The 25,889-nt window shown below is 47.0% G+C and overlaps 1 protein-coding gene across 7 annotated transcripts in view; it reads left to right on the top strand.

Moving 5' to 3' along the window:
* Window positions 1-25,889, top strand: part of LOC1281333 (uncharacterized) — a 33,640-nt gene that overhangs the window by 3,322 nt on the left and 4,429 nt on the right. For 5 of the 7 annotated variants that reach the window (XM_061647173.1, XM_061647175.1, XM_061647179.1 and 2 more), the window contains 2 exons: window positions 21,984-22,140; window positions 22,231-25,037. In XM_061647173.1, coding sequence (XP_061503157.1) covers window positions 22,299-25,037 — 2,739 coding nt within the window. In that variant the 5' untranslated portion in view covers window positions 21,984-22,140; window positions 22,231-22,298. Of the gene's footprint in view, window positions 1-9,156; window positions 10,694-21,983; window positions 22,141-22,230; window positions 25,038-25,889 lie in introns of those variants that run through there. The other 2 variants (XM_061647176.1, XM_061647177.1) reach the window with 2 other exon arrangements.

Here is a 25,889-nt window from a genome sequence, read left to right as displayed (position 1 = left end):
GCCCTGTGCACTGAACCCCACAAAACGGGTTCCGTTGTTACGAGTTTCCAGCTAGCAAGTTCTAGCCGTCGTACCGACGTCTCGCAGCACACCACGGTGCAGTAACGCCATCCGTGCAACAACGAAACCAGTTGCAAAACAATCCTGCCTTCCCGCCGCACATCACAGAGGTACACGACCTTGCCAGCGTTCAAGCGCTGGAGCGTAAATCGATAGCTCATGGATTTCGGCTTCGTGGGGGGAAGGGCGTTCTGTCTTGAGCGAAAGAAGCCCGCTTGGCGTGGGGGAGGGGGGACGCAAAGATATACCGCAAGACATTGCCGAGTGGAGGCCATCGGACGCGGCCGGGGTGTACCACACACGCGGAATTGGACGAACTTCCTTATCGTTGGTGCGCGGAGTCCAATCGCGTTCGTGCGCGCCGGGGTCGGGGAAGCGCACAAGACGCAGAGTCGGCACAACAACACTGGGTTTCGCTGCAAGCCGCCTCTTCGAATGGTACTACACAGTCGGGGCTGCACACGTACGTGAGCGTTGTGTTGTGGCTTTGTTTTCGCAGTGCTCCAATTGGATGTGAATGCAGTTGTGTTTGCCTTTCCGTCTAACGTAGAACGTTGGAGCCGGTCTGTAAATGCCTGTGAGTCATGCCCGGTTTGCCCGTTGCCGCGTGAGGGGTGAGCAATGAAATAGGGGTGGCGGATTGGGTGCATTGTTTAAACACCCTCCAAACACACAATTCTGAATGTCCTGGTGTCCTCCTCCTGGACTGACTGGACGACGGTCCTACTGACAACGGGATATGGGGGCTGTTTTACTCCTGTACTCGTAGATGCATTGAACCGAAGGGTACTGCAACATGAATCGACGGTCTTCTTCGTACCGGCCATCAAGGCATTTGTCACATCTATTATCTTCAAATATTGTTGTTTTCTTGCTATTATCGCTGTAAAAAAGAAACAGTTTTTATGCATTTCAATTACACTTTTCTGTAATACGGCCTTAAAAATCTTGCTTTGAATTCCGGACGCAATTAAGTAATCATTTTAATTCAAATGCTTACGGTATGATAAAACACTGGTATTCTCACATTGATAACTACTTCTACAATGGATTCCGGAGCTATTTTAATGCTTCTGGATCGGATTTGTAGGAAATATCGACTAAATTACTTTGATACCATTTTGAAGGAAAATTGCTAAGAATGCCTTTGGCGGTGACCTGACCGACAGAAATTATTTATGTACAGTGGCATCAGGAAATAAATATGAAGAAATCTCTATAATAAAATTTTCCGTGATTTTCCATGTACGGGCCATGTATGGTTCAAGGAACTGTCCAGGAAGCCACAAAGTCAGAATATATGTTTTCTACTATATGTGCTCGCCACTGTCTGCTTCCGAGTCTGCTTCAACAATATATGGAAACAACATTTCTACAAAAAAGTTACAAAGTTACAAAAAAGGCCTATACTGGCTTTCGAGACTTATGAAGTACTACGCAGCCGGATATTCAATCGTATCTTATAGCGACGGTCCATATGAGGCTTGAATAATTCCAAGACAATTCCCGATATAGGATCGGAATCAATTTCACAACCATGGTATGATGCCAGGATCAGTTGAAGGACCGATAAGGAGTTAGGATCAGTTCCAGGGCCAGGTGTAGTTATATGACTAATTCTAACATCTGTATGGGATTGGAGTCAGTTCCAGCATCAGTATGAGATCTGCAAAATTCCAGTATCGACATGCGTTCGGGATCGGTCCCAAGATCGATATGGATTCTGAATCAGCTTATCCTAATGTGCTCTTTTAAAAGTCACCAGGAATTGGCCTTGTTTTTTTTTTCAAAAATCCTTAACCCAAATTAACTAGTTCAATAAAAAAACAATTGAATGTCCGGAGTTTGAAGCTGTCCAAAATTTGAATTAAAACGGTACCTACTTTTTATAGAGCCTTTGGGTCTATTGGCCTCATTCGCCTTTTTAAATCGGAAATTAAATCTAATCTTAATACCTAACACTCATTTTTGCAATCCATTTCCTCCAGTTTCCAGTTACCTTATCCCGTGTTATTCTCGGTGAACTTAATATTACGAGTTGTTAAGCTGTCGTTAAGCCTCGTGAAAGTTCTCTACAATGTAATGCATTCAACAGCAACATCAGCTCTTCAAACTTACTGTATAGCGATACAAAAAAAGAAAAACTAGTGAAACATCCCACAAACACGTGAGGATGTCATTTTCAGCTGTCACTCCCATCACTCAAATCTATCTATCGTGGAAGGTCAGCTGTCGATCGATGGTGCATGCAGCGGTGTAGAGATTTTGCACGGTCGATAAACTACAGCATATGCAGAGTGTTTGCTGTTTGTTTTACAAAAAAAAAGTCCCATTCATCCATCAATTTTGAGCAGTTTTTGCTCAGAACAGTGTGCTGCAGCTGACGTACGGTGCATTTTACAGCGCATCCGACGAAAAACGTGCCTGCAAGATGCACACTGTGTTATCACAGTGTGTGATACACTTTTTTCTGTCTGCTTCAATTTTAAGCATGACCACAACTGTCCGGTTCATCCACACCGAAGAAAAGAAAAAAACAACCCCCCCGCAAACAATGTGTCATGGCAGACGAAATACACACGAGCCATGTCTGTGCGCAAAAAATCACGTACAATCTGCAGTGCAGCGTCAGTCGGTCGGTCAGACGACGGGCGGAAGAATTCAACGTGCTTATTTATCTTTGCTCTCACTTTCTCTCTCTCTCTCTCTCTCTCTCTCTCTCTCTCTGCCTATCACGAGCCCGTCACGCTCGATTACAATCCCTGGAAACTGTGCGACAAGCATAACAGAGGGTAAAACAGAGGCAAAGAAAGAGAAAAAACTGATATCTTACTATGTCAACAGTACAAACAACCAAACACTGACCAACAACGAATCTCCCCACAAGCGGCGGTTGTTGTTTTTAGGTGAGATGTTCACCAAAAAAAAGAAGGAAGGATGCTGCAAAAAAGCAACAACGCTAAACTGCTGCAGTTCTCTGTTGTTAGCAACATGCTGTTGCACAAGAGCTCGACAATGAAGAGTGCGCCACCATGTGTTGGCATAGGTCCAAAATGTTTTGTGGAAAGCGCAGCCTCGCCTAGTCCCCACAGAAGGGATCCGATGGGCCGTTTGGTGGCCTTGTTTCAACCTACCCAAATCAAGGGGACTGGATGATAGGTTAAAATTTCCAAAACCACAACCCTTTGCAGCAGGGTTGATCCAAATCGCATGACCTTGAGCGACGAACGCGTTTGCTGGTGGCTGCGTGATGATGCTGTGCGAAAGATTATGCAGCAGGCAATTTATATTCCTGAACATTTTTAACCGCTCTTTATGCTGCGGTGGATTTTATAATTATTTTGTTGGTTAAAAAGGTGAACCCGATAAGAGCTTGAATGAATCACACCTGCTTTACGTTGGCTTTTTATAATGGCAAAAGTGTCAGACATTCGACATTCGCTCATTCGCTCGTGTCACGTACGAGAAACGATTTATCAGCTCAAAATGAGAGCATTCATATTACAAATCCTCCTTCTCACACGCACTCGCATGAGGCTTTTGTGGATGTGTAAAAGCTAAAAAATCAAATGATAAAATAAATTACCACACCATTCCGCGCCATTAATTGTAATGTATCTTTTTCGACAAGCATTTTGGAGCCTGTTTGGAGGGGTAGAGTAACGTAATTATGTACGCCTCGTAGCATCAAAGCGCCCACCAGCTCAGAGCGCACGCCACGCCGTGTAGCTGTGTAAGATTTATCTGTGGCAAGTGCTGACGACGTTTGTTTCGTGTGTTCTCGCGGGGCCTCTAATGAGCGATAAGCGGTTTTTTAAACGAAGATAAACGGATTAATTTGAGGAGAAAAAATGATAAAAAATCCCCTTTTTGTGTGGCCCATTACAAGCAAATCAAACGCGTGTTTGCGAGACTAACGAAGCGGATGGATAGATTTGTAATGCAAATAAAAGCGCTGTTGCGCTCACCAGCACATTAGCATTAGCTTGCAAAGTTTTGCAGAGAAAACTTGGGCCGAAAATGTCGGCAGCCGGAGTAGCAGTTGTTCCGCTTTCCGCGCGCTATGCTGCGACTAACTGAGCACAAAAAGGCATTGTTTGCTTCGCAATGTGGTTGTGATGTCATTACCATTTTAACATGCACCCGGCGAATCTGCTGTTCCACCATTTCGCTGTGCCTCTCAGAACAGGACAACATAAGAGTGACAAGCCGCGGGATTGTCCTACTGGGCGCGCACATCCTTTGTTTTGCTCGCAAAATGAGGCAACGGCCAGTAATCAGCATAGCAACATCTACCGCGTACACGGACGTCATGAGCAATCGAAGCAAGCTTCCACCATGCTTTTGCGATGCTTCCTGGTGCTCTGGTGGTAAGGTGTAAACATTATCACCCATGGCCATGGCCACCGCTTAGCCGGATACGGAAAATGGGGGGATGCCTTTTTATGTGCAAAGCACCACCAGTACAAGCTGGAGGAGCACTGCGGGAGGTATGCTACAAATGAGTAAATATAATTGTTCGTGATACTTCTGGTGCAAAGTGGTGATTGTGCAGTATCGTCCGTATGGATGGTAGCTGGAGCGGGGTGAAATGTTTCCGCTGAAAAGCACATTATATAGGGAGGACGAATTATCGCGAATCGGTTCTTGCTGATGTACCACCGTTTCATTATGTTTGGGATGGGAAAACATTTACACCGAAACGACCCACTGGCAGCACTAAAAGCGAATGATTCCTGGGCATGCACGTTTGCACGCTTTGGGGATCATTTTACTTTTGGAAGGTTTGGCCAGAAAAATAAAGAGTAACTGCTGTTAGCAAAGGCTCTTTGAAGTTGTGTGCAAATGTAATTTCACTTCATTCGGTTCTATTCGTTCATGTGAAAACACAACAGGCATCATAACGCTTTGGACTGGGGAGTAAAATCATGTTACCGTTTGATGGAACTCTTCATCACAGTTTCTGCCGAATTATGTCGCAAAATAAATCTCGAATGAGGTTCGCAAGAACGTCTCTCCACACACATGCCTACTTGTTTTGCTACTTGCTATTTTTAATGCAAGCGGAAATCCAAATGTTTAAGAATTTGGCATAGCAGAAAAGGTCTTGGGATTGAGTTACCAAGGACTCTAGCGGCAAGGGTAGACGAACCTGACTCGATTACTAATTAAGTTATGCTTTTTTTGGGTTGGTAGAAATCGATCGTGCTGGGCTTCGCAGGTGGGCATTTGGAGATGATGGGCATCGATACCTCAATAAATTGATCATTAATCTGTGACGTATAGAGACGTTCTAAAACAGGTAGCTATATATAAACAATAATTATACATATTTCCTCTCCACAGTTTGTGTGTTGTAATGTAACCTGTACTGAACAAACTGCTCTCTAGATTAATTAATGAAATGAAAACAAACAGCCGCTTCAGATGGACATACACAAACAGACATTCGCGTTTGTTACATTCCCTGTCCCTGGATCCCTTGGTGGTCGGTGGCAAGTGTGGGGCCGCCCATTACCATCTGGCCGTTTGTGTTACACATAATACTCTGCAAATAGTGTGTGACCACGCGTTCGCGTGGTGGATAATGAAATGCCAAAAGCAGCACACACACACACGCGCGCCTTATGCTCACTTCGTTAACGTTACGAACAGCTTTTACGTGTATTGTTTTTTATTTACCTCTTCCCGTGGGTTTCGCCTCACCTCGTTGAGCATAATGGTATGTTTGCGCACTAACGGGCGACTTGGTGCGTATGGACACATTTTTTGGCGGGTAGTTAGTCCACTTTCCACTTTTGCCCCACTCGTGCAGGACATCTCCTCATTTTCTTTTTGCAGCAATGTCCCTATACACAACTGTGCTGTGGTTGACTTATTGGCTTTAATTTATGACACAGCGACCACACGGGGGGGTGCTATTCTCCACAACGAAACGGAGCATAAATTTTGGTCTACTTGGGTCAATAAAACGGACTTTTTTTTGTCTGTCTTCCAACACACCTCCGTATGGTCAGCGCTCGCTGTGGCTGTGTGCGTTGAATTGTATGTAATTTTGGGTTCGATTTTGTTTATTTAGATCTTACCACGATGACGAAAACGATGCCTCCATGGTAGCATGTGTGTGGCTTCGCAGGCCGTTTTGACCTTGCACGGACCTACAAGTCAAAACTCTGACAATAATAGTTGATTTTTGCTTGCCGATGTTTTGCACGCGTGGCAGGTTGACTTGTATGTAAGCGTTATTGGCATAATTCTTCAAAGCGATTATGTGCCTTTTGAAAAGCCGATTTACTCTCCCTGCGCCTTCACCGCGTGTTTGTCGTGTGTTTGTCCATCCACGTCCGCCGCCTATTAGTCTCGATCGCTTTCACTCACTCGCCTCGCGCCGGAGGCTTTGCGGACAAAAGGCCATTTTCGCGGACCATCAATCTTACTCGCCTGCCGTGATTCCGGCGACCATTCTTCGCGCACAGCACCGTAGCGAAACCGAGCTTTACGAATCGATCGTTCCTTGCCCCCGGTTTTTCTGTGTTTGTATCTATTTAAATCGTCCTGGGGTTTTTTTTATATATCGCACCGATGTGTACTACTGTGCGAGCTCTCTTGGACAGGCTGGCGTCGGCTCTACTGCGAGAAAATCGTCCTGACAGCGGTGTGGCGCCACCGATGAAAGTGTTTATCGATGTCCTAGACGTTGGCTCCTTCGTCGTCATCGTTGTCGTTACGACGGTGGTTTATGTTGGCGTGTGTGTGCGTTCGTTGACGTTTAATGAACCGCAATCGAGCGTGCAGGGCGTAACGTAAAGATCACATAAGCACACGATGCCCATGGACAAAAGTATTATGTAGTTGTAGTAAAAAACGGAAAACATTGATTTTATGTAATCACTGTTGGAAGAGCAAACATGCTGGCCACTCTTTAAAGTTTTAAATTTTGATTTAACAACTTCTATAATACTTAAATATTGTGTACTGGTTTGTTGATGGTCTTAAACTGTACTTCAAAATAATACAGTATTATAGTAATCATGGTTGTTAGCCATTCCTTTTCGCATTTAATTCATCCTCGGCTGGTTGTGTAATCATGAATCCAGGTTGATTGCTTACGGATGGCACGGAAGCACCAAGCAAGTGGTATCCAGCAAACTCTAGTTTCATGGACATTCCAAGAACTCATATTCAACACACGAGGCAATCACCACGTGGAGAGCAAAACAGGAAGGGTTCTTTTGAACTGTTTTGCACTGATTGCTTTTGATGTGTCCTCGTGGCCCATGGCCCAGTAACAGTGTAGTCTAGTGACACACGTGTTCTGAACCCCGTGTAGTATGAAAAGAAATGACCCTTGGCTGTGATTTTGCACTTAGCTTTGTAAGGTTTGATAGAAACGGTCAGTTACATAAGTGACTTGATATATCGAGACTTTTTTTTGGAATGTGAAAAATTAGTAAATTCTTCATAAGATATTTTTTACAAATATAATTATCGAATAATTGATCGCTGGTGTACAACTTCTAAAGCAACTGTTTTCTCCGCTACATCAAGTTTGCCCATCACTACACTCCAAAATCATCCGATTTCATTGCCACTGATTGATTTTTTTAAGCGGCAAAGAACAAAACTTCATTAAAGTCATCTATTTTCGTGTGCCGTGCCAGGCGACTCCATCGACCGGTAAGGGATTCTCAGCATTCGACGGTGAAACGGACGAGCGCACACACACACACCCGCCAATTGCACGTGCCGGCTAGGGTTAAGGGTAAGGATGTTTCGTGTTTGCTTTTGTTCCGACGGTTCCGCCCGTCAAACGATCATTTGTCTCCGTCCCGGGTGCCCTTCTCTATCTCCCCCTCCCGCCCCATGCCGGAAGTATGCGCGCGCGCTCCGATGGAGGCGCATGATGGGTTTCACGAACGATGCAAGGGTTCAAGGTTTTTTGTGGGCTAGTTGGGCCGGGGTTTTGATTTTTGCTTCCCCTTCCTCATTTCTTAGACACCTTTAACGGGCTACGTTTTCTAAACCCTTTCCACCACTCCCTTCATCGCTCCCGTCTCACTATACCGTGGAGTGTGTGGAACACGTGTTTGGAAGGACAAAACATAGGTTTTGTGAAACAAGCGCGTGTCTTCACCGGCCGAAGTCGAAGGAAAGGAAAGCTCTCGTGCCAAGTAGGCACATCCTGTGTTTGTGTGTGTGTGTATGTGTGTGTATTGCTCAGAATGCATGTTTATGGGGTATTATAAATACATTAAGCCACCCAACAGTGGTTGAGGGAACGTACCGGAACGCGGGGCTGGAATTGCTTCAGCACGGCTGCACGTGTATCAATCGATGGGAAGGGATGGAAATACATATGCCGTCCTTTGCTGAGCACTGTTATGCAATAAATTGAGGATAAATCTATAAATCGTTTTTCATTCTATTTCGTCATAAATTGTAGGATGAATGGGGTTGAAGCTAAAATGAACTATCTTAAGCCAGCAATGAGTTACTCGTGGGTTTAGGGATGAGCTCCATGAATGATGAAAATTTACAGCAGCGATCAAAACTGCTTTAGAAGAAGCATTCCCATACAGTAAGAAATTATTATATTAACCATTAATTCTTAGAGTAATGATCCATTTTCACGCTATGGCTGTTTGCTTAAAAGTAACTCATTTATATAATTTTTATATAGTATCTTATTTACCTAGTTTTTGAAGATTAGTACAGAACATCCAGAAAATATTATAATTTAAAATTATTTTCAAAAACACTAACCACAACTAGTACCGCTAAACTGGTAAAACCCGATCGAATGCGTGTTCCATGCATTGGAAATAACGTTTAGAGCAAACACTCTCCATTCGCCGTCCGTAGCACTGCACGATGACGATCGTGGATGATCCTCTTGATCGGTTCATTCGCTCACCGCCTCACTTGATCGCACATTCATTTGGATGCATGGCGGTGGCGCTACACCACACGATCATATGATCACTCTCCGGTGAGTGCTGTTCATCCGTCGCTCACGGTCGCTCGCGGTTCACCGCGCAAAGCAACCACACTTGCCAGCCCCAAAGAGTATACAAATCCGTTCCGTTCCGAACCGTTGGAGCAGTTCAGCTTCCGGCTTCGAAGCTTCCACAAGCTCCGCCACAGTGCTTAAGCGCGCTCATCATCCGGCGTACCACCCGAAAAGTCCACAAAACAAACAACCCTTTGTGCGCCGGCTCTCTGCAAACAATGAAACGCGAGAAACTAGTGCGCGCGCGAACTGCAAGCTGTGACCGCACGTGAAAACCCTTCCCCTTTCAGCGCTCGACGGCTGAAGATTTATCTGTTGTCGGGTGGGGGGGCGCTTTGTTGCCGATCGACCGTCGTGTTGCTCTTCTTCCGTGCCAGTGTGTGTGTAGTTGGCAGTTCCGCGCCAAATCGTGGTGGTGCAGGTGGGCCAGCAGCCCGAGTGAATAACATTTCGGAACGGCGTGGTTTGTTGTTGTTTATAATTACCCAATCGAAGGGCGCGCGAGCGTTCCGCGGTGTGCTGCAGTCGGTCATCATCAGCTGTGGCAGAAGCAGGGGCGGCTCGCGTTCACACGGTGACACCCCAAACCAGCAGCGTTTATTTGGGGGAAGGTGTTTGGCCTTTTAAGACGCTGGTGTGTGTGGTCGATTTGTTGCGTTTTGTTTTTTTTTTCGCTTTGTTCTATTTGTGGCCGCGTGTGCGAAAAACAAGAAGGGTGCGATATTTTTAACACAACCAAAACAAACCACCTTTCGCAGCACGCACGCGCGTCCTCACATGCAGTGTGTCGCTGAACGGTCGTCGTCACTGTTCGTGACCTTTGCAGCAGAAGACGCTGCTGCTCTCTCGCTAATGGTTGCAAATTTTTGGTTGTTGTGATCCCGCCCCCGGCTGATCGTACGATTGGAATAGTTCACATCCCCCTTGAGTGCACGTTGGGGGATAGTGGGGTTTTCGGCTAGGTGCATCTGCACCTGCCAGGCGCGTGGAATAGTTGTTGCGGTCGCTGGAGACGCTGTTGCGCTTGGCTCATCTAACTTTCACCGTCCAGGCGCGTCCAAGATAACGATAGTTGATAACGCCTCAACCCAGAGGTGCCCGACGCGCGCTTAACAAGCAGCGAAAACGTCAGCTAGTGTGAGCCCACAGGCTTGAAGATAGTGTGTTTGTGTGTGTTGTGTATTTGTGTGTGCGGTACGTAACGCGGGACGGCGTAATCGGAGAGGTTAACTGTCATCTCCCGAGTCAAACGTCATTCAACAGCCGGCTTCTGGAAGTGTCCGTCGAAGGCATCGCTATCAGTGTAGCCTGATCTAAGCATGGGAAGCTAACCAATCGTCTGTTTCGTCCCCGGTACTGATCCGTGTTGTGTGCTGCGATCGCGTGGTGTGTATAGAGTGTGGTTTTGAAAATCTGCATTCTCCTTCCTCGCGTGGTTTCGGTGTGGTGTCTGGCGTGTTTTTTGGCGCGCCTGTATCTTAAGCTGTGTCTGTGAAACCACCCTAGTGTCTAGTGTCGATGATTCGAAGCTGCCGTGGTCACTAGTTTCTAGTAACATTCTGTGCCTGTGTGATCTGTGTGATCGTTTAAGGTGGCAGCAATGGTGCAGCTAATCATGGTAAAGTACGCATTATGCTTTCGGAGGTAGTTAGAACGATAGATTTAAGGTTACTCCAAATCAAATTGAATTAAATCGACCTTACGATGTATAAATGCGCCGTACGATAAGTGAAATAATATTGCTGTGCAACTGCCGGCGCGAAAAAAGGGCCTGTGTTTGATAAACCAAACAGTGTAAATTAGGTTGAACCATTTGCTCCTGTTGCGAGAACAGGCCTGTGTGCTGCTGCTGCCTGCTGTTTGCTTTGCAATCCATCGTAATAAAGACGAATTCAGTCAGGTCGTCTGCCAGAGTCAGTGAAAATGCTCTCCCCGCCTGCCCCTGGGTGCATCAAAGCTAATTGTTGGGCAAATACAAATAAATAAATATTCTACTGGCATGGCTCTGTCCGTGGTGGTGGTGTTGGTGATTGCTATTGCAACACAAGAGGCACAAAGACTAGCCGAGACACGGGACTCGCTTATGTGTACAGCCCTAGCCAATTGATGTCATCAAAATCTTGCCTAAATATTCGACACTCATAATTATAGAAAAAATGTGTTTCTTCATCAAAAGGGAAGCGCAATTTCAACCTTTATTTATGCCGAACAGGGGGCACAAGGGAGATTCTGACAAAATCAGACCACCAAACGCCAATGGATATTGTTACCCGCGGTTAAAGCAAATCCATTATTCATCAAGCTCCTCATGCGGAGCTGTCGCACGTTAGCACACGTTGTGTTTTTGTCAATCGTTGCATAATTAAGACACCAATCAGGGGTGGGGGTTGTAATGCAATGTGACCCTCACCGTGGTCGCTACATGACTATCGGTCAAGCTGGATTTAATTCTGTGGAAGGAAATAGGATATTTGTGGTGCTCAGGCAAAGACAAGCCGTTGAATCACAGTATTCTTTTTCTGTTTAGGGTCGTTGGTGTTTAGTTTCATGCTTTACTTCGCACAAAACCTGCCTTTAAGGTGGTTACAACTGTGTGTCGCTGATAGGTGCCACTTGCGATCGATGATGAATGATTATCACTGTGGCAGGGCTGTTACGAAGCAAAGTGTGGGATTCCTTTAACCTTGAAGTCTTCATCTCCTTTTAGTCGCCGTCCGCGTTTTTCGTTTTTAATTTGACAAGCGAGGAAACTGATTTTTCCTCCATCTAATTACACTTTAATTCTCTTTGCCCGTCGCAAAAGGCAATCCCGTAGGATGATGAAACATCAGCTATCTGCGTGGCGTGCAAAAAACAGGCGCTAGAGAAGAGAGGAGTAGTGTGCTCGTTAGAGCGAAAGCTGACCTACATTTTGCCAGCTGACCTCCTCTTGCGTTTGATGCTTCGGTTAGTATGGTTCAGAAGACTTTTTGCTACAGTAAAGCTACAGTACCGTTGGTACTGTAGAAGGACATCAGCGTCTGTGACACATGCCTGCCGGCAGTGAGGAATGAGTCGTCGGGTAGCTTCCTGAAGGGGTAATTTATCATGCTGTGGAATGTAATGGAAGTGTGCAACTGGAAGCATTTGGAGTAGAAACCCGTATTGACGTATCTTCGTAGAAGGATGCAAATAGTTAATGCTAACTTAACTTTAGCGACATCTTCGTTCGAAAACAAAAACGTCATGGAATGATGAAAATTTGGTGTTAGTGTTTGTATCAAAAGAAGGTTGTCTCTTCATTTTAAACCCGATTTCATTATACACTCGACCAAACATTGCCTCCTCCTTCCACTCTCTCTCTCTCTACCCCCAGCATCCAACGGCCTCGTTATGGTAGCTGTTTACTTTCAAGCGCATTCTTTGCCACTTTGCCATCATTCTAATGTTTATACTCCAAAATACGTCGCCATTGCGTCTCGGACTCTGCAGCCCTATAGAGCCTTTGAGTTGCTTTGTATGAACCAGCGTTTCCGGTCTGGCAATGCGTTCTGCTGTTGTGCACACTATGGATGCTCTGAAGTGCTGCAAGTGTTTGTGTCTCTGTCTGTGTGTGTGCATCAATATCAACCAACAATGTACGGCCAAATGCGGCGTAATGCTTCAATGCAATGTTTATGTTCCAAAACTGTAAGGTTTTATTGGGAACGGCGAAACGCGCTGCGACACAAGCGACGTTTATTATCTTTATGAAGAGCAATGGTACATTTTAAGATCAAACATCCGGTACATGAAAGGATATACAGTTTAACCACTTTGTGAGGCGAAATCTGAAAAGTTTTTCAACGAGTTACTTCACAGCGCCCAAACAAAGGCCCATGCAGCATGAATAAACTACAACTACCGTGACGCGGTAGTGTAGTGGGTTGGGGTGGTGAAATATGTTGTTTCCCCATGCCTTTACCAAACTCATACGGGAATATCGGGCAATCGTAAATCTAAAATTCCGCTACCACCACCTGCTCGAACACCGTTGCTCATTTTGCAAAAGGGTTGGGGAAGAAATATGGCTGAGATAGTGTAATTCCTTGAAAGCAACACATTCCACAAACTCCTCTCCCCCGGATGCTGTCGGTGCAAGAGAAACGAACAGCCCAAAAGGCGTACCTGTCTGCGTAGCACTTTTCGCGAACTAATCTCGTGAAATTCTTGTCCGAAGCCAAAACCAACCGTGAAAGTCAATCGGAAGAAAGTGCCAATCTTTTGCCCACGGGTGTTTCCATACCACGCCCGAAAGTGCATCGCCAAGGCACGCAAGTGTTCGCGTAAATAATTCATGCAGTTATGCTTCCGCCAAGATGCACTTTTCACCACCGAATTGGCCCGATCAACATTCTGTAGATTCAGCTGGGCGGGAGATACTTTCGGGGTTTCGGCTAGGCGCCACTCCCCGCCCCGCCAGAGTGTGCGAGACTGTAAGCTGCTCATTTTGCATAATTTAAATTTGAAAACATTCTCACTTGGGTTCAGGACATGGGGTGGGGCAGGTGCACACTGCTCCCTAGCAATCTGTCCACGTCTGGCTGCAGGGTTCTGCTGCACCGTTGCTGCACCGTGGTTCGCTATTGAAAGATGCAACCGGAAGCATCTTTCCGTTTCGCCGATCTAGGTCAATGGGCTTATCCATATCGCACAGCTTCTTACTATTTGGCAGTGGCGTAGCAGTATATCACCGGTGCATTGTATGCAGGTGAGCAAAGCAGGCGCTACCGGGGGCATCGTGTGGGATTGGGATATTGTTCTGTAGTAAAATTAGAAATGCACAAAAGCACAAAAAATGTTGAACCAACTACCCTCATAATGGTAGCACCCACACCTCTGCTCTGCTAAACGAGCAGGGATCCTCCGGAACTGGAGTATGGGAATGTGGGTGTGTGGATGTCCTTGCTGAGATTTCAGCCCCGGACGGTTCGACAAGGCTCCAGAATTGCCTGAAGGGACCCTCTCTATTTTTAGTCATTTGGCTTCACATTGCCATTCCGCAAAAGCACACCATTAGCACATGCCCCGTGTGTCATGCCCGGTGTTCCTTCCCGGTTGGCCCCGCTCCGGGAACACACTGTCGGTGTCGTGCCGTTACGGTGCCTCCGAACGAGCGAGGGGATAATGCTTTTGTCCCGAGTCCCGAGACCCACTTGCTCCCAGTAATGAAGGGAAAACTTTTGCGCAAATCCAATTCCGTTCCCATCATGTTCGCTCTTGGCCACAGGGAGAGACGTATTGCTCTGGTGCTGGTTTAATGATGTTTGATCGTTTGAGCAGAGGTGTGTGGTAGGTCTCGGTACGGTCGGTGCAGAATCGATTGTGCAAGCAAGAAGCATGGATTGAGAGCTTTTCTGTGTGTGTGTGTTGTTTTTCGTTTGATAACACCAAACACAGGAAAGATGTCTAAGACTTTGACACGCACACACACACACACACACGCGTGTTGGGTGGTTCAATTCGATCAAGAAACTCCCGGCGTTCTCGATTGTGTTTTAGATTCGCATTCGCCCAGAGGCAATAAAAAGGAATTGTTTCGGTTCGGGCTCTCGCTTCTCGTTTATGGGATGGTTGCCAACAGGGCACCACTATTTATACACGCCATCTACCAATTACTAGTGTTAGCGGGAATGGATTCGAAGAAAATGGGAAAAGTCTCGAAGCATACCACCACCACCGATTGATGCGGATTGATTTTTAGGTAGCCTGTTCGATGACTTGGTGTAATATCCGTATCGGAAACGCATTGTGGTTGATTGACTACGTCTGTAAGCTGTGCTATCGGGAGACAAGAAAGATTTGGAAGCTTTGTTTTTTGTTGCTGTTTGGCTTTGATCGATTGCCGCACACATTCGGTGGTAACAACAATCTTATCTGGGCGTGTGATGTGTCCCACTTTTGGGACTATCTGTTTGGGAAATGTGCTGGATTGTTCCCGGTTTTTGAATGCAAATTGGCTAAAATTAGTCCACTAATTAAACCATTTTGCTAGTAAGTACGTTGAATGGAAATTGCCAGAATGCTCTTTGTGTCTCTTTCGGCAATTTTCCTCAAACATCAAGATCCGATCGAATAACTTCAATGGAGATTGTGTTTCTTTTGGAATTCTAAGGTAATCCAAGGTTCGGATCTGGGCTACCGCCGTTTTATTAATGTAAAGGGTATTTGAATTGGTTGGGAATATTGGATACACACTCATTTATGGGTTTAATTGTCTGCCTTCGAATAACCATTCTGCTTCCTCTTCTTCTTCTTCTGATTCTTCTTCTTCTTCTTCTTCTTCTTTGGCACAACAACCTTTGTCGGTCAGATCAAGAGGCGTGCCTGTAGCAGTAGCAGGATAGTGAGTGTTATGTACGGAGGTATGGTCTATTTGGGGGTTGAACTCATGACGGGCATGTTGTTAAAATCGTTCGAGTTAATGACTGTACCACGAGTCCGACCAAAAACCAATAGCCTCACAATAATAGCAGGTCTTTTGGCCAAGACAATTTAAAACAATAAAAACCTTCCTTTCAATCTGTGTCTTCCTGTGAGCAAGCGGTGTGTGTGTGTGTGTGCAATTGGTGTCAAAAATGCATCGTTGAAGGCGTTTCAATGCAATCGTTAAACAAACGAGTAATGGTGGTGGGAATGATCCTCATCCATGGGTCAACGGCGTGTAATCCATGCGAGCCTGTGTGCCTCGTGTTCTACGATCAGCCGACGATTGGGAGCTTGCCCACAGACGGTTGACAAACAGAGAAGATGATGATAATGATGATGCTGACATTATCATTACACTGTTCTCTCTGTGTCACGTTGGCCCGTGCTCATGGGCATGGTCGGAAAATACCAAAAAAAAAACACAGATTGAGAAGGTTAAACATTCGTAAACACACCATGTTATTGCGGGTCGTCAAACGCAACCAAACTTAACCGCAACGTATTAGTCGATACAGCTTTACAGGCCTCATCAGGTCTCCATAAAATGCATTCCCATAAAGGCACTGTCGTCTGCCTTTCGCACCAGGAACCTCCATTGCATGCGCACTAAAACCGGTCACTAAGCAAATTACCCCACGGCGGCAAAATATCGTTTAGCGGCAAACACGTATGTAATCAGTGTGCATTATTCCAACCATCATCGCTTGTCGTAATTTCGTCGTTCTCCATTTGACAGACAATTACAATTATCACCCAGTGTGTCACCTTCGCTCGGAAACGCTTCGCGAACACTTCAGGGGTCCGGCGGGGGAATGCAATATTGCGTCAGATGAATTATGCAGACCGTCCGGCTGTTGCGCAGTGTGTGTGTGTGTTATACACGCCATTCTGACCATTTCCACCGGTGTGGTAAAATTTCTTTTAAAAAACAAATCATACGATCATTGTTTGAGTGCCTCCCCTCCTCGCCCGCACCCTTGCCAACGAATGCGTCCTCGTTTCTATTGACGATCCGGGGGTAGTACGCAAGGCGAAATTCAAACAAGCACACGAAAGCGAGATGTCCAACAGTGCGAAACGGTTGCCGTTTGGCCGACGTGAACCGGTGGCCGTACATGTAATGTGGGCACGTTTTGTGCGAGGGAAGTATTTTTAAAATTTATCATCTGCCGGCTCATCAACGATGCTCACGTTTGGGAAGAATTGTGTTTACACAACGCGGGCGCGGTGTTGGGATGAAAACGAAAACGCCAAACTGCACTTGTTTGTAGATCCTTTAGATCCGCCCTGTGTGTGTTTGTGTGTGTGTTTGCAGTCGGATGATCCGTAAGCAGGGTTTTGCATTTGGTTTGTTGTGTTTATGTACCTTGCTTCTCTCTCTCTTTCTCTCTCTCACTCTGTACCATTTGCCTTTAGCCCAGTTCGTTTTGCTGCATCGTTGGATGACATTTTCTACCGCAAAATCAACGGACGAAGACCCATCCTACCTCCCCCTGGCTGGGGATGAAAATAGGCTCACGAAGGGGCAAGTTCAAGGGCGATGGATTTGGTGTTGGTGGTGAAACAAAATGTGAGCGGAGCGTGTGCGGCGCAACATTGTAATTTTGTTTAGCGCAGCACAACAGTGCCAATTTTCGAAAGACACCTTTTGGAATATGATGCACGTGCCACTTTTGCACCATGGTTGCTTCATTGCGTTGCAGAGTTGAGTAGGTGATACTCTCGCGTGAATTTTTGATAGCAAGGTAAACCAAGGGGACGTAATAATAAAGGAGGTTTGATTGACTTGACTGCCCAGAAATCAATGCCGGAAGAATGCAGCATATCAATCCTATCTGCGCGCTTTCAACCAAGCAATGAACAGCTGGCCTACTCCAAACTCCTCTAGCGCGCCGGCACAATGCTTATCTCGCCGCACCATTTGCGCCTGCCAACGATCGCGCGAACCTTCGCGTGCTTCTTGTTTCGTCCATGGGCAGGTTGGTACATGGGGAGGAGCACATGGAGCACATGGAGCACATGGAGCAACAACCGTTCCGACGGGCACACTGATTAAAAGCACTATCAGAAGGCGGCATTTGTCGTAAGCGACGAAAGACGAATTGGAACAAATCCCAAATCGTCCAGCGGGATTTGCAGAAAGAAGAGGTGTGCTACAAAAGCCACCCAAAGCAATCGCAAATCGGAAAGAAAGCGCCAATCGCCACCAAATTCGCATGTGTAACTATCACCACCAGCAGGACCAGCGTCCATGACCCAAGCGAACTGGACGATTAGAGGTAACGACAAGCCGCGCGGGATGACGTTTGGACGCCGGTTTCGCCATGTTTCGTGATAATCCTCAGTGACCACACGTGAATCGATGAAAACGGGGTGGCAAAAGGCTGGCGAAAGGTCATCGACACCGACCTATGGAGAATAATGGGTGTGGAAAGAAAGGGGCAATCGGAATCAAATTCAAGCGTGTTCTATCAAGGTCGCACCTCCAAAAATACTTCAAGACTCTTGAAGTCTCTGGAAATGGCAAACTGAAAGGATGGAAGGATTGATGTAATACATTTTCATAACATGTTTCAAACATTAAGCATTAATTGTCCAGCATTATTATAGTCAAACCTCTGGTCAATCAATAAAAGCCGAGCAAAAGTATCTAGAACGTATGCGCACTAAAGCAGTACGCCGATAAACATCTGTGATAGTGATAGTGCTAAAGGGAGCGCGCGTTACACTAACAGTTGTATAGTGCCGTTTTTACTATCAGCGACTCTGGTGCCACAACCCCCCACCACCAGCTTCCATTTCATTCGGCCGTTTGATAGCCGTTTGACCGACTATTGGTGTCAGCAGGGCTAACGGCTTTGTTACTATGGGGCATACTTCCTCCTTCAGAAGATAAGAACGGTTTCGACAGTTGGCATTAGAGCCGGGCACTGCTGGTAGGACAGCAGCACAGCACAGGTTGGCAAAAATGATTGAAATGACTTTCAACCCCAGCGACTAGTTGTGTCGTATCGTGTGTGTGTGCATAATGTGTCATAAATTGGGGGACAGAGAAACAAAAAGCCCTCAATTATGATATCTTATCTTGCTCGGGTCACAAATAATGCAATGTCTTCAATCAATCGATTGGGCACGTTTTTTTTTGCTGACAGTATGCAGATTCGGGCAGAAGTAGCTGTCGATGATAAGAGGTAATGTTAGGTACTGAGGCAATTTGCCTGCTCTTATCATCCTGTTGAGAGTTGGGGAGAGCTTAGCGTCAAGTTTAGGGCATTTTCGGAAGATTTTCACTCGGAAGCTGACACGAACCCTCGGCCCCTTTGCTGACTTGACTGGCTGACCTAGAAACAGTACCACCAGTGCACAATGGGCAGTTTAGAACAAATTGCGGGATAAAATTATTTTTGCAGAAATTGTTAGTTTTTATTGTTTGTAGTAAAGTATTATGACAGTAAATAACATTTTATTTGTAGTTCGCATCCATACCACCAGGTGGCGCTACATAAAATAGTGTTTTAAGGGATTTTTGCTTAGTTTTATTAATTTTGTGTGTTTTTTTTTCTTGTATTATTTGTTGCTAATAGTATAAACCATTTTAAAATATACTGTAATGTTCCATAATGAAGATTAAATAAATAATAATAATAATAATAATATATAAACAAAACATAATAATTTTGAATAAAATAATTTTTTCTGCTTTGTATAGAACAATTGTAGCTAATTCTCGTCACTTTTACTCACAGGTAGTACAAATATTAAAAATTTACATACACAACTTAGGTGAATGCTATTACAAGCTCCTGACGTCTAGTTCACTTTTCTAAAGACATGAATAAAGGCATTTAAATAATTAGATAGAGCAGGTGCATTGAAATAAAGTACTTCCCAAATTCGTAATGAAAAGCAGCACATATTGTTTGTCTTTGAATATTCATCCAATACCTTTCCAAGTGCTGTACTGCCTTCAGAAGGGGTAATAAAACTAAAAATCCTTCTTGGTTTTACAACTTTCTGAAAAAATCAAAATTGCACGATAGCTACAAACTAAGTATTTACTTCATTTGTAAAGTTAAACCCTGTCTTTGTTTTAGTGCGTGTAGCTACTGATATTGAACTGGTTAACGAATCAGAGGAATACAGCTCATTATACAAAATGTCCTTCTGGATGCATTTTCTTTCTTGCAAAATATTCTTTGTAGCATCTCCCCTCTATCCTTATATTTAGTTTGTCATGAGTTTTGGGAGTTTCTTCTCCCAAAACGCCAATAGATGCTACTGCATTCATAACGTTTTCCGGTTATGCGTATAATTTAACAGTTACTTTCCTTATATCCTTCTATAATCTGCAGTAGGACCAAAAGGTATTTGGTTCTGATTTGCTTCATTATATTTAATGATAAAGTTAGGTTAGAATAGAAATTTACATATAAGATAAGTACATGAGCTGAAACTAAGATACACAGCTTCGTAATTGAAATGAAAGTTGATCAAAAGCACGTAGAATATATTTTTGTAGAATACACGAAATACGCTACACTAGGCACCTATGGAGCCGCCTAGTTACGCATGTGTCTGTTTTTAGAAAAAGATGATGTGAAAAAACTTCAATAAAATTCGCGTTCGCAAACTTTCGCAGAATATTTCTTCACAGATTGATAGTATATATATTACACTATGATGTGACATATATGAGACAACGCCACTCTACGCCACTTTTATAATGGCATCAAGTCAAAAATTAAAATTATGAAAATTTTCAGGAGGTTTCTTCAGTTATTATCGTATATTTTTGCATAAAATTAACATAGCTCAAACATTTTCATGTGTTTATAAAGCTGACTAAATATCCTTTATAAAATGTCTAAATTTATCAAAATCGGTTCATATTTAAAAAAGTTACAAAGGTTTAAAGTTTTCCAAAAAAGTGAAGATTTTTCTGCGTTTTTTTAACAAATCTCGACTTTGAGAGGTGTTTTCTAGAGAACCAGAACAGATAAAGAGCTCATATTTGGTATTTTTCTTAGTTTAACCCTTAGTATTAAAACCTATTATTTGGAATTGCGCTATTACAAAGTTGATTTTTTGAATTTCATCCCGGCAAATGCCCATTGTGCAGTGGCGTGGTACGCATGGCATGGGTGTGAATAGGACCAACGTGGCGTTCTTTACCCTTGCCCGGTGCGACGTGGCAAGTTAATCACGCCCAGCAAACAGCAAAGTGTGCAACGCTTGGTTCTCGTACTTGGTACTTCTAATTCAATCACGGCGTCACACGCCAAAGAAGCATTCTGTTCGCACTGTCGGAAGCAGCAGCTTTTGTGTTTCAATCTCACCCAATATTGGTGGTACACCAATCGGGTGTGTTGTTGCTTCTTGGCTGCTTCCGCCAATTCAACCACCAGGCTTGGCAATGGTCCATAACACGCCCGCTGCCTACCGAACGCGTACCACGCTTCCTAAGGCATACCACTGCCGAAAGGTCCTTTCAGGGTGGGAAGAACTATGCCATAGCACCGCCAGCGCCTGACATTCGGGGGCCAATTGCTACGCTGCGCTGTGCAAAATTTATAGTGCGATAGGATGTGTAATGCGTCACAGTGTCCCCCGTGCTCGAGCTGATGTTCCTTCTTAATGATGGGTAATTGTAAGGGTCCACTTTGGAGGAAGCGAAACGTCCGTTTTTGTCACTGCCATCGGACACACCACGACAGCGAACACCGACAATCGTTGGCTTCAACTTCACTCTCTCGCTGCCCATAATGAATGGGGCCTCGCGTGAAGTGTGCGCCTGGAAGTGGAATGGTGGAACGATGTGTTCACTGCCTTTTTCTCGCTCTCTCACTGGTCCAGGTACTGCGTGTGGTTTGGGCCGTTTTGATGGACATTGGAATGGAGTTCCAATTTGTCGAAAGAAACCTTGCACAGGGACCGACGTGCGAGAGAAGGTGTGCAAAGCTGGCATAACAATTTGGTCGAACAATTCATGTAGCAGCATCATCCATCTATTAAAAACTGCAGGCGCCCCGTGGCCTTATCCTGCTACCTGCCAAGGGTGGGTCGTAGCAAATTGAGCGCAATTAAACAATTGATTGGTCGCTGATCTAGTCAATGGCAAGCTGCCGCGCCCGTCTCTGCTCAAAGACTAAGATGAGCGTACTTGGGTGTGTTTGTCTGCGGTCGCGCATGTCTTAATTGCTATTGAGAAACGGTTGTTTCTGTATCAATCGCCCCACCTGCCGGTGGTGGAGGAGATGCTTGTCTAACGTTTCGTTGTCGATCGCTCGGAAGCGGGTACCGATCTCTCGCGTACGTATTTCAATTTGATCCAATTGTCGGAACAGTAATGGTTTAATTAGTGTAGTCGTTAAACCGTTCCGGGCGTGCTGCTTCTTATGCAATCCATCACATCGGACTAAAATGTGTGTTTTTTTTTGTTCTTGCTCTAACCCTCTTCTCCGTACAGATTCATCACATCGCACCGTACAGTATACGGATAAAACCGCATGGACGCCTTTTCCACGAAACGTAGGCAACGTTACACAACTGGCGGTGACTTTCACTCACCCACCCCATATTCTAAACAAGCGCAGCGAAGGAGAAATATTTTTTCCGAACAAGAGGTAAGCTGCTGGATCCACTTTTGCAAACATCCCCGATGTTAGCAACCACTCGTGCTCACCCTTTTTTTTTCATTCATTTCCCATCCGCAGGTGTTCCGCATGCTCGCCCCCCAACTGGATCCATTAGCGAGGCGCCACGATCGCCATAATCGGGAAGAATGGATATTATCAGAGCGCCTGGAAATATTAATATTAATGGTAGCGACGGCGGCAGCAGCAGTCTGGAGCCGCTGTTACGCAGCCCCCACGGGGCCAAATCGAAGGACAATAATGGTGGGGCCGGTCTGCGGCAGCACAACTTCCCCGACGAGCAGCAGCAGCAGCAGCATCGGCAACCGGCCGGTGCCCGCAATGGCCTAAAGGGGACGCCCGGCGGTCCGGTGGCCTCGGTTGGGACAGCGGTCCAGCAGCAGCGCGCCACTCCAGCCCCGCCGCCCCAGTGCCCGTCGACCGATTCGGGCAACAGTTCCTGTGTGAGCAGCGGCAGCAGCAACGGTGCCGGCGGCAGCAGTGTTAGTGGTGGTGGTGGTGGTGGTAGTTGCAGCAGTGCTAGTGGTGCTTCCGGTGGTAGTGTAGTGGACGAACCAGAAACTAAAAAACCGCACCGATCGTCACGTTCGCCGTCCGCGTCATCGCTCAAGAATTGCAACGTTTACGTAAACAGAACGTACGATGACGAGGGTGCCAGTGCAGTGCGGCGTGCTGCGGCCGGTTCGGCCGTTTCGATTTCGATCGACGAAGGAATTGACGCTAGTGGGCCGGCCGGTGAGGCACCGCTTGCCAGTGAGGGGCTGGGCGGCGGGGGGGAGCAGGAAGAGGAAGAGATCAAACCACTGCTGGAGGTGGCGCACGAGCGCCGCAAGACGAAGAGCATCGTGAAGAGCCCCTCGGAGCATCAGAGCATTGCTGGGGAGCGGCCGGTGCGCCAGCTGAGCCTGCAGTTCTCCCAGCCGGAGTCCGTCATCGTGGCCGACCGTCCGGTGCATCATGTGCAGTTCCGGGGCGGCAGCAAGTACGCGAGTGTGGCTGGGGGTGGTGCAGCGGGTAATGGGGCAGCGCCCGGGCTCGGTACGGGTGAGGTCGAGCCGCACTGTTCCAGCCCGGTGGGCAGCATCCTGTCGCACGGTTCGGCCACGTCGTCCTCCTCGTCCGGTTCGTCGTCGTCGTCGTCGTCGAACGAGAACAGCTCGCTGGGAGCGTACGCGGAAGCCCGCCCCCCGGACGGTGGCTGGGGCTGGGTGGTGTGCTTTGCCGCGTTCATGGTGAACCTGATCGCGGACGGTGTGACGTTCAGCTTCGGCGTGATGTACATCGAGCTGCTGGCGTACTTCGGCGAGGGCAAGGGCAAGACGGCCTGGGTGGGTTCGCTGTTTATGGCGATGCCGCTGCTGTGCGGGCCGGTCGCCTCGTTCCTGACCGATCGGTACGGCTGCCGGAAGGTGACGATCATCGGTTCGATCCTCGCCTCGATCGGCTTCGCGCTGTCCGCGTACGCAACGTCGATCGAGATGCTGTACCTGACGTTCGGCATACTGTCCGGCTTCGGGCTGAGCCTGTGCTACGTGGCCGCGGTAGTGATCGTTGCGTACTACTTCGACAAGAAGCGTTCGTTCGCGACGGGGCTGTCGGTGTGCGGTAGTGGCATCGGCACGTTTGTGTTCGCGTCGCTCACGCAGATCCTGCTGGACGAGTACGGGTGGCGCGGTACGACCCTCATCCTTGCCGGCGTCTTCCTGAACATGTGCCTGTGCGGACTGCTGATGCGCGATCTCGAGTGGACGACGCACAAGTCGAAGCAGAAGCGGCGCAAACAGCAACAGCAGCAGCAGCAAGCCGATTCGGTGAGCAACAGTACGAACACGGCCGGTGGTAACACGAGCGTGCTGATGGGTAACGGTGGCATCATCGATGGCGTGCCTGCGGCAGGGTTGGACGATGCAGCGAACGACCATCTGTACGATTTGGACGATCCGCGGCTGTTCAGCTCGCTGATCACGCTTCCGACGTACCTGCAGAACGGTAGCGGCCAGGACAAGCTCACGCTGGAGGTGCTGGCGATGCTGAGCAAGCAGCACAACATGCACGACCACCACGTGCTGCAGAACCTGCCGGTGGCGCGCATGGCCAGCTCGCACAGCTTCAGCCAGCCGCTTCAGTCGCCCCAGAGCGGCGAAAACGTGGCGGACGCGAAGGAGCAGGATGGAGTCGCCCCGGCCGTGGTGGCAAACGATGGCGAGCAGTCGCTGGAAGCGAAGGATAACGGCAAGCAGCAGCAGCAGCAAGGACTAGAGAGCGATGGCACCGGGACCACCGTGGTGCAACCGTCGCGTCACCGAGCAGCCGGCGGGCAGCGGTCCGGTGCAAGGGGACGGCACGGGGAGGCGGCCGGCGGCGGCACCAGCTCGTACGAGCCGAGTACCGCGCTGCCGCCGCCCGTGTTTCTGCGGCGGGTGCACAGCCACAGCACGCGCGGTACGGCCGCCGGCCCGCACACGGCCGGGCCGGCACCGGCCGCCACCGCATCCTACCTGAAGGATCTGCGGATGCACCGCCACTCGCTGACCTACCGTGGTGCTATGCTGAACATTCAGCGCTACCGGCTGCGGGCCTCCTCCTGCCCGGACATCTACCGCAACTCGATGACGACGATCGCGAAGGAGAAGTCGGCCTGGTACGCGGGCGTGGAGGAGTTCCGAACACTGCTGGTCAGTATTCTGGACTTCTCCTACTTCTCCGACGTGCACTACCTGCTGTTTGCCGTCTCGAACTTCCTGCTCTACACGTTCTACGACGTGCCGTACGTGTACCTCGGCGACAACGCGACGCAGATGGGCTTTTCCCACACGCAGTCCTCGATGCTGATCGCCATCATCGGCATACTGAACATGGTGGGCGAGGTAAGCGTTTACTGTCCCTGGGGACATGTTTGCTCACACCGGGGCACACGGCTGTTCGTTGCTTGTTGGCATGACTGGTTTAGTAGAGGTTTTTTTCGTTAATAGTTTGTAGGGAAGAATGTAAAGGTTTATGTTTAATGGAAACTGTGTTACATTTGTTTACTGTGTAGTGCCTTTAGCGATCATACTCATCGTTGATCTGCATGACCCTACTTCATATGAAGTAGTAAACGGTGTAGCATCTCGTTACTAAATTAATTTTTATCTTTATTTGCATGATTCATGTGTCCGTGATAGAAAACCGTTCCATTAGCGAGAGTATTTGGAGACTGCATGTACTTTTACTTAGCCTTACAGGGTTTTAAAGGAGTTTTCATAGCCGTGGGACACTTTATTGACTCCTTCTTACGTGAAATAACTTAATGTAATGGGAATTGGACTCTATAGCACCGTTGTTTGACAAATCCAATGGGAATTTCTAAGGAGCTTGTCCAAAAAGGGTGCCATAGAGTCCAATTGCCATCATATGAAGTTCACTTCCTATAAGAAAGAGTCAAGGAAGTGTCTCACAACTATGAGAACCCCTGCAAACCCCTGTATATGTTCAGTAACCTTCACTGCTCTTCGTATTGTAGCTTCCATCAAATGCTTTATTCGTCTGCAAGACACGCTCGCTGGCACGTTTTGGGCAGTTCGGCAGCATGCACTGCTTCTCGCTCGTTCAATAATCTCACCGGACCGACCGTCCTGTACAGGCGGCAAATGTGTGGCCCTGCCGACACAGCTCTCCTAATGCATCCTGTGCGTTCTCCGTACGGTTATTGGTTTACTACTTAAAGGATCCTTATCTTT

This window comes from Anopheles gambiae, chromosome 2 (assembly GCF_943734735.2).
Source record: "Anopheles gambiae chromosome 2, idAnoGambNW_F1_1, whole genome shotgun sequence".
In the NCBI taxonomy this organism is placed as follows: Eukaryota; Metazoa; Arthropoda; class Insecta; order Diptera; family Culicidae; genus Anopheles; species Anopheles gambiae.
This window is presented reverse-complemented; position numbering and strand designations above follow the sequence as displayed.